The sequence below is a fragment of the Vigna angularis genome, chromosome 2 (genome assembly GCF_016808095.1).
Source record: "Vigna angularis cultivar LongXiaoDou No.4 chromosome 2, ASM1680809v1, whole genome shotgun sequence".
NCBI lineage: Eukaryota > Viridiplantae > Streptophyta > Magnoliopsida > Fabales > Fabaceae > Vigna > Vigna angularis.
This window is the reverse complement of record NC_068971.1, coordinates 14,152,344-14,161,482: the sequence shown is the minus strand read 5'-3', so window position 1 is coordinate 14,161,482 and position 9,139 is coordinate 14,152,344. Positions and strand designations below refer to the sequence as shown.

Sequence of the window (9,139 nt, the reverse complement as noted above, 5' to 3'; positions counted from 1 at the left end):
TATGAAGAAATTTACTCCCTCTATTATCTATTCTATTAATGGAAACAACCTCTCGGAGGTAACCCAATATCTAGATGTCATGCCTCCATAAAAAAGAAAGATGTCTGGTTGTCCTAAGAAGAAAAGAAGGTTAGACCAATGAGAGTTGAAGAAAACTAGCACCAGAATGTCAAAAGGGGGATTATTGAAGGGATCACTAGTGCAAAAACAACGTATAACATCACGCGTTCAACGTCCAACCACTGAACAACCAACATAAAAAATGACCAATGACAATTTTGTAAATAAATGCAATTGTAGAACGTTGAAACTCCATTCAATTCGACGTTCTATGATGGTAATTATTTAAACCAGTGCGTCATTCTCTTTCTTCTTTCTTTTAAACCACCAATAGTACGTCGAATTTTGTAGGGGTTCGACGTAATATTTGTCAGTCAGAAGCCAAAGAGTCACCCTTTTTAATTCTTTTTTCTTTTTTCTTTTAAACAACAAATAATACGTCGAATTTTGTAAGGGCTTCGACATATTATTTGTCAGCTAGAAGCCAAAAAGTAACACATTTTAATTATTTTTTTCTTTTTTCTTTTAAACCACATATAACACATATAATATTTGTCAGCCAAAAGTTTTCCCTTTTTAATTTGAGATTGAAAATTCATTCACTTTATCTTAGCGCGCGAGACCCTCTTCTCTTCTCAAACTTTTATCGTACTAAGTTTGACGACCATCACATGTAATCTTTCTTTCATTTGATACAAATGCATGTTAATTAACTACTTTATGTATAATTTTCGTTTGTTTTGACCGATTATTTCGTGTTCTTGTCCTTCATAGGCGCATTCTGCTTTCTCTCTCACTGGTGGAAACACTTTTTTCCGACGAATCCACCTTTTGAAGGTTAGTTTTCGTTTTTGTTTTCGTTTTGAAGAACTTATTTGTTGAACTTGTTTATTTTTGTTTTTTGTTGAACTTGTTTGTTGTTGTTTTTTGATTGAATTTGTTTGTTGTTATTGTTGTTTGATTGAACTTGTTTGTTGTTTTTTATTGTTGTTTGTTGTTGATTCTATACTACACGTTCATAGTTCATGCTTTATAAAATACCAAAAACTGAAATTTGTTGTTTTTCTACTTTTCAGGTCTTGTAGAGTTGTAGAAAAGGATTACAATTAATTAAAAGAAACAAAAAAAATTGCTTAACGTCAAATTTAAAAATTCGACGCGTCTCCCGATATGACGTCGACCTTGAATTCGACGTGAAAGGCCAAAAAACAACGATGTTATACAATATTTTTGTACTAGTGGATGTACCATGTGTAGGGAACTGAGTCACAATAGAAAACGCTTCCCCAAGAGAAACGAAGTGCAGCAACAGGGAGAAGAACCCAGTTCATTGCCAGAGGGTCAACCACATGGAGAAGAACCACTTCATAGTTGAAGAATGTTTTATGTTTTATGAAAGGAAATGTAATAGATCAAAGTTTCATGTAATACATTACAGACATGTTTTATAAACAATGTTTAATGTTTCAGTATCCTATATATTGGTATTTGTATGAACAATGGATGACTAATTTTTGGTATTAATATACAATATCTTAGGACATGTTGTATAATCCCATCTTCTTCCTATTCTTGTCAGAAGTTATCTGGTATTTATATAGAGTTTTCAATTCTTACTAGATAATTTTGTTCAACTCTTCAGTTTGACATTCGTAGTTTCTTGATTGAAACTAGATTGAAAATTTATTATTTATCTTGATTATTCCCTTAGTCCATGCATTGTGTATGTTTGTAGTTATGTGTTGTCAAGTGTTTAACAAATGCTTATTCAGCACTGTTTTACAGGTTATGTACAGGTTCTATGCAGATTGTACGCAAATTTTATGCACATTTTAGGGCAACTGTTGACATAAAATTGCTACCAATACAAACACACCAATTGTACTCATTGTTTGCAAATCTTCATTTCATTAAACATCTAAAAGTGATACATCTTCATTACGAAAAACAAAAATACATTGCAACGCAACTAACACATTAAACAAAACTACATTAAACTGACCTACATTACACCTACACATAGACATCAAACAAACTTACATTAAACTGTTTTATCAAGCCCTTCCACTAGTAAAAAGCGTAGATTCTGTCACCCCATATACGCTTCGGTTTTGCGAAAAGCGAAGCATACAACCATATATACCTCGGTCACAACTTAACCCGTGGCGGAACTGGGATATTTTCTCGGTTAACATGAGACCCGAGGCCTATACCACTGCACAGTGCACCTATTGCTTCGGGTTGACCGCAACCGATGCCTAAACACCTCTGCAAGTCAGTCTGACAAGTCTATCAAGTCTGCAAGTCAGGCTGATAACTCCCTATTGCCTTGGTCTGCTGGGCAACCGGTGCCTAAACCACTCCCTATGGCCTCGGTCTGTTGGGAAACCGATGCCTAAACCACTGTTGCACCTGCTACACCTGCTACTTGCCTGCTACGCCAGACCTAAGGCATCGGTTCAGCAGGGAACCGAGGTCGTTGGCCACACTTTATACATCGTTGTTGCTATTGACCGGTGCTATATGGGGCTATTACCTCACGTGTTTGAGTAACCGAGGTAGTAGCTCCACTTCATATTTTCAAAACCCGCAAAACTTCCATTTGCGTCGCACAACTTCTTCTTCCTTTGCGTAAACCTTCTTCTTCCTCTGTGTAACTTCGTCTTCCTCTGCGGGTTCGTCCACATGTGCCACTCCTTGGCTCGCTGCGCCACCCTTGTGCTGCCAGTGGTCTCGCCTGCCTCCGTCTTGCTAGTGGTCGCGCATTCCACTACTCGTCGTCGTTCTTGGCCATACCTCCTCCCTTCGCTGTTGCGCCATTGGTGCCCCGCCGGTGCTACCTCCACCACTGCTGTTGTGGTCTCGCCTGCCGGTGGATGATGTAAGTTTATGAGAACTTTTTTATATAATTATTTTTTATCAAGTTACTTATATCAGATTATTTCTTCATTTTAGGTATATGTTTGATGTTAGTAACAAGAAGGGGTCAACGATGTATATGGGTTCATTGACCCCTCTATGACTCATGAAAGAAATAAATTTGATGATATCCAAACATACATCACCACCTGCTTTGGAATGAGGAAGGAGATATATTTTCTCCCTTATATACATGGGTAAGTGAAGTTTGTTAACTTTAAAGTTTCATTTATTAATTTTGGTATATGACAATGAAGTTATTACCAATTTCAGGTGTCATTGGCAGCTACTTGTGATCTCCATACCGGAGAACACTGCTGTCTGGTTTTGTTCATTGCACAAGTCTCCTCCCAACCCTCTTAGACATGTAGTAGATTGGTAAGAACCTCAATGTTTCAACTTTCTTTGTTATATAAATGTATGCTAAAGCAATTTTTTTAATAGTTCCCTTGCAACACATATGATGTTATCTGGGAGATCTACTGCTACAACTAAAAAGCTTGCATGGGTTGCCCTTAAGGTTTGGTATTTTAGTCCATACTTTGTTACATTTGGTTCCATTCAAATGATGTTACTTAACATTTTATAATTATGATGATATATTGTAGTGTAATAGACAAACATGGTCATATGAATGTGGTTACTACGTCATGTTTTGGATGATGACCATTATTTGTGCACATTACACCAGTGGATGGAAAACGGTAATATTTAGGTTTGAATTTTATTTTTTCTATAGTTTAGATTTCATATTAACTAATTGAAATCATTGTGTTTTATGCAGGGATTCAATAGGACTGCTCCAATTCTAGAGAAGTCACTTCAACTCGTGAGGAAAACACTGGCTAAATATGTAATTCAATTATATAATAGTATGTAGTAGATATTAGGATATAGTAAGTTCTAAGTTTATGTTTCTAAGTTGTTTTATGCTTTTCTACATTATTATTAGTTTAACTTTGTACATTGCATTGATTTATGCTTCAAACTTGATTTATGATTACATTGGATTGATTTATACTTCTAAGAAGTTTATTTATGATTCCATTGAATGTATTTATGTTTTAATATAATTTTCATTCAAAATATACGTTTCTGGATTATTCTGGACTGTTCTGGCTGTAAATATATATGCAGGTTTGTTTCTGTAGTTGGGAATGTAGCAGAAACATACCTCATTTTAAAAAAAACAGGGGAATATGCCTCGGTTGAGGTCATAACCGAGGTAGAAGAGCACCCTATGGCCTCGGTTAAGGTCACACCCGATGCAGAAAGACTTGCGGATGAAAAAAAACAATAATAAAGGAAGGAATATGCCTCGGTTGAGGTCCCAACCAAGGCAATAGAGGGAGACATACTGCCTCGGTTCAGAAGGAACCGAGGCATAAAGTCCTACGAAAAAAAAATAAAAAAACCAAAACATATACTGCTTCGGTTAAGGCTGAACCGATGCGAAATCCTCTACTTTTATGTCTCGGTTCGCACCCGAGGCAAATACTTTTTGTCTCGCCTGGATATGCCTCAGTTCGGGAACCGCTGCCTATGGCCAAAAATAACCGTTGTCGTTTTCTCTGACTGCTCTAGTGTTCCCATCAACATTGCAACTATAATGATGTTCATTACACATAGAATAGTAACAACCCCAACCAAAATTTTCATCCACCTTTCAAGACCCATCAAAACTTTATGCACACCAACTATCTTCTTATCACTTTCATTTTCAAAACTCTTCAGCAACCTCTCATCATTTGCTTCCAACACCTCACAGCTAGCACTTTCGTCAATTCCCCAATCAGTGCACATGAAGTAGTTGCATCCATCATTTTCACTTCCAACCTTATACCTAGAGTAACCCTAGAATTGTTTGCCTCGATTCTTACTGGTTTTCACAGTCCTCAACACAAACTTCTCTCCATAATGGCAAATCAGCGAAGCATCCTTCTTGTTCCACCCTTCATCTCTACGAGAGCTCACAGATCGGAATTTCTTTCGACACTCATTGCAAGTCGAAGATGAACACAAATGACCCATAGACATTGTTGCGTCTTCTGCTTTCACACTTCCCTCTTTCGAAACTTCAAGTGCTTTCCAATCTTCAAGAACAACGAACCCTAATTAACCAAATATCGTCTCTACTGAAGACTTCGCGCAAGGTTGCGACGCACTCTCCTCTTAGATTTTTAATCCCAAATTGAATCCCATGTTTAATTTTATTGAACCCAAATTCCATTTCTGAAATCCCTATTGTAAAATTCTAACATGTTGTCAAATTCCTTGTATAAAGGTCTCAACATGCCATGTTTAAAAAATTTGACACATCAATATTTCACCTCATAAAAAATTAACCCTGTTAAATCAATTTAATAACCGGAGTTCAGTTAACTCAAATTAATATTTTTTAGGATTCAATTGAAGATTCTAACAAAACGGCAAGTAAAAAAAATAAAAATAAATACAGGGGTTTAACCTTTGATATATCTTATAAAGATAAAATGTTTCAGTATGAACTTTTGTATATTTAGAAAAAAAAAGAAAGAATAGTGTAGAACAAAATGTAAAAGATTTATGTGGATTAAAATATGAATACTGCATCACCGAAAGCGAGCTGAAGACAATAAAACATAGATAAATCGTAAAGATTCCTTTCCTATCAACATAATCATTAGAAACAGTCTTCTTTTACATACCACACAACCGACAGCTTCAGGAGTGCAATTGCTATGTCAATGGAAGCTCAACCAGAGCACCAACTCAATGTCATTTTTTTTCCATTTCCAGCACCTGGGCATATGATTCCCATGGTAGACACAGCAAGGCTATTTGCCAAGCATGGTGTTAGTGTCACCATCATCACTACCCTTGCTAATGCTTTCACTTTCCAAAAAGCTATAGACACTGACTTCAACTCTGGATACCACATCACAACTCGACTGCTTCCATTCCCAGCAGCACAGCTTGGTCTTCCTCAAGGTCTTGAAAACGCCAAAGATGCCACTACTCTAGAAATCATTGGTAAAATGAGGCTTGGAATATTAATGATCAAAGATCAAGTCGAGCTTCTGTTTCAAGAACTACAGCCAGATTGTCTTGTGACTGATATGTTGCATCCCTGGACAGTAGAGTCTGCTGCGAAACTAGGCATTCCAAGGCTTTACTATTACAGCTCGAGCTACTTCTCCATCTGTGCCAAACGTTCTATCCTCAAGTACAAGCCGCATCAGAAGTTGGTTTCTGATACTCACAGGTTTACCATTCATGAGTTGCCTCACAAAATAGAGATGACCCCACTGCAGCTACCACATTGGTTAAGAACGGAGTCTTCTGCCACTGAATTTTTCGAAGCAGTTTTTGAGTCAGAGGGCAGAAGTTATGGATCACTCTGCAACAATTTTCATGAACTTGAGGGTGATTATGAGCAACTTTATAAGAGCACTGTGGGGAAATCCTGGAGTGTAGGACCAGTATCAGCCTGGGTTAACAAGGATGATGAAAGAAAGACCAATCGAGGACACTCGGAGGACCTTGCACGGGAGCCGGAATGGCTCAATTGGCTTAACTCCAAGCAAAATGAGTCTGTGCTTTATGTAAGTTTTGGGAGCCTCACCAGGTTCTCTCATTCTCAACTTGTTGAACTGGCTCATGGTCTTGAACAATCTGGCCATAGTTTCATCTGGGTCATAAGGAAAAATGAAGAAACTGAGAAGGGAGACAGTTTTGTTCAAGAGTTTGAGGAGAAGATGAAAGAAAGGAAGAAAGGATATATCATTTGGAACTGGGCACCACAGCTGCTGATATTGGACCACCCTGCCACAGGTGGCTTTTTGACTCACTGTGGTTGGAATTCCATTCTTGAAAGTGTGAGTGCTGGATTGCCAATGATTACATGGCCAATCTATGCTGAGCAATTTTTCAATGAGAAGTTGGTAGCTCAAGTGTTGAAAATTGGAGTCCCAGTGGGAGCTAAGGAAAACAAATGGGTTGGCGTGGAGGATTGTGCAGATGTGGGAAGGGAAGAAATTGCAAAGGCTGTGGTACATTTGATGGGAAAAGAAGAGAGCATAGAAATGAGGAGTAGAACAAGAAAACTAAGTGATGCTGCCAAGAAGAGTATAGAAGAGGGTGGATCCTCTTACAGCAACTTGATGCAGTTGCTTGATGAACTCAAATCTTTGAAGATAACTAGAGCACTTGACAGACAATCCAAATAGTGGCTTCAGATAAAACTATGAGTTCAGTAAAACTATTCATTCCAGAATGTTTTCCTTTCCGTTTGCTGTTGCCTGAAAGTACAATGTCTCTGAGGAGCAGTTAGTGAGGTTAATTTTCAATGTGTGTTGAGTAGTGTATTGTAATAAGGTAATAAGAAAAGAGTTTTACATCCATGAGGTTTTCGGTAAATGTAAGTGTTGGAATATTGTGTTATGATGAGTTTAGTAAGCTTTGAATAGTAAGAGTTGAATATTGTGTTATGAGGAGTGTTTAGTAATTCTATAATGTTAGTGTTAGATTTAAACTTTAAATTTACAAATTAATTATACCTTGAAAAAAATACTATTATTATATTGTTTTTACATGGCATTTGAGAAAAAGCATGCTTCAATATCAGGAACAAAAATAGCACTATGAGATGAATATTGAGGGTCTTTCTAGCAGCATGAGCCAGATGAACAAACAGTTCGTTGATTAATGCAGAGGACACATTCCATAATCAAATAAGAATGTATAAAATCAAGGGATTCATTCATGAGATGCTATGTGAAGGAAATCAAAAGGTAAAGTGTCTTATTTTCTTATTATCATCATCCTCAAAGACTAACAGAAGGAGGATTTATGGAAAATATTCATCTCTTAGACAGATAATGTTTTCCTTATTTAGTGGTGTGAATACCTTCAGTTTGAAAACAACCTTATTAAGTATTTATATTACAAATTAATACAAATGATAGATGAATTCATATTAAACTAAAGGTTTTATTAAAATATAATTTCATTTTATGTTAATTAATTTTGAATAAATGAATTAGATAATAAAATTTTAGTGATGAAAGACATTTTGTATGTGATTATAGTAATTATATTTGTAAGGAAAGAACTATGATTTTGTAAAGTTTATTATTAAATATTAACAAAAAGAATTGATCATATGAAAACTAAAAATTTAAACATATTTTTTTTACTGAATTTTTGCTATAATAACAACATTTGGTCGGGTTAAATATGAATGGATTTTAAAATTTGAATCAAAACCTAGTCGTTCTTATCGGTTTGAAATTTAGATGATTTAGTTCATTTTGTTTTTTTTGTTAAAAAAAACTTGTAACTTCGAGATTACACAAATCAAATTAACACTGAATTTAATTGGATTATATACAATAAAATTGGTTCAAATACAAATTATCTTGTGATGAACTTAGAAAAGTCTAAAAATAGTGATGATTTTAAAAGAGAACTCTATAATATTAATAAGATATTTAAACTATAAATAAATTTTCTATTACCTTACATTTATTTTATAAAAATTACTATCTCTCGTGGATTTTTTTTTATCTAACTTTTTCATCTATCTTCTTTTTAGATTTCAAACTCCAAACTTTATTATTTTGAATATAAAAAACCATATGATTGTTCATAGTAATTAACACTACACATTCACTCGATCAAGTTGAAGAACAAAATAAATTCTCTTTTTATCCTTTTTGAGGTTCTTTAAGTTGCATGTGGACTATAAGGGTTGTGCAAATGGCCTGAAGGCACTCTAAGAAATCTTTGTTGCTTTATGATTGTCATGATATGTTTATATTTTTAATTGGAGTTTTGTTGGTTGGTCTAGTTAGGATATCCTGTGAAAAAAATAAACAATTTAATGATAAGAGAAACTAATTTTAATTTTTTCACTTTTTGAATTACATTGTTTGATTTTGGTTGATTTATTTTGTAGATTGATGAGTTAGTATATAATTATTGTTGATCTTGATTGAGTTGAGTAAGAATTTGGTTGATGATGTGAAATTGTGTTGAATGATGAAAATGACATTTGAAGTTATGGAATTGAGTTTTAAATGTAAAGTGATATTCTTTGTTCAAATGGATCATTTTTATGCATTAGTTTTGTTTATGACTTGTTTAAAGAAGGAAAATTCTTATTTGAATTAAAGGTATA

At 35.0% G+C, this 9,139-nt stretch overlaps 1 protein-coding gene across 1 annotated transcript; it reads left to right on the top strand.

Annotated features, from left to right (window-relative positions):
- The first annotated feature begins 5,654 nt into the window (after positions 1-5,654).
- On the top strand, positions 5,655-7,468 carry LOC108347148 (soyasapogenol B glucuronide galactosyltransferase). The gene has a single exon (XM_017586295.2). The coding sequence runs from the start codon at positions 5,700-5,702 to the stop codon at positions 7,185-7,187; it is 1,488 nt and encodes a 495-aa protein (XP_017441784.1). The 5' UTR covers positions 5,655-5,699; the 3' UTR covers positions 7,188-7,468.
- Positions 7,469-9,139: the final 1,671 nt, after the last annotated feature.

Excerpts from the sequence above, each read along its gene's own strand:
- LOC108347148 (XM_017586295.2), top strand. The coding sequence starts at position 5,700 with ATGTCAATGGAAGCTCAACCAGAGCACCAACTCAATGTCATTTTTTTT.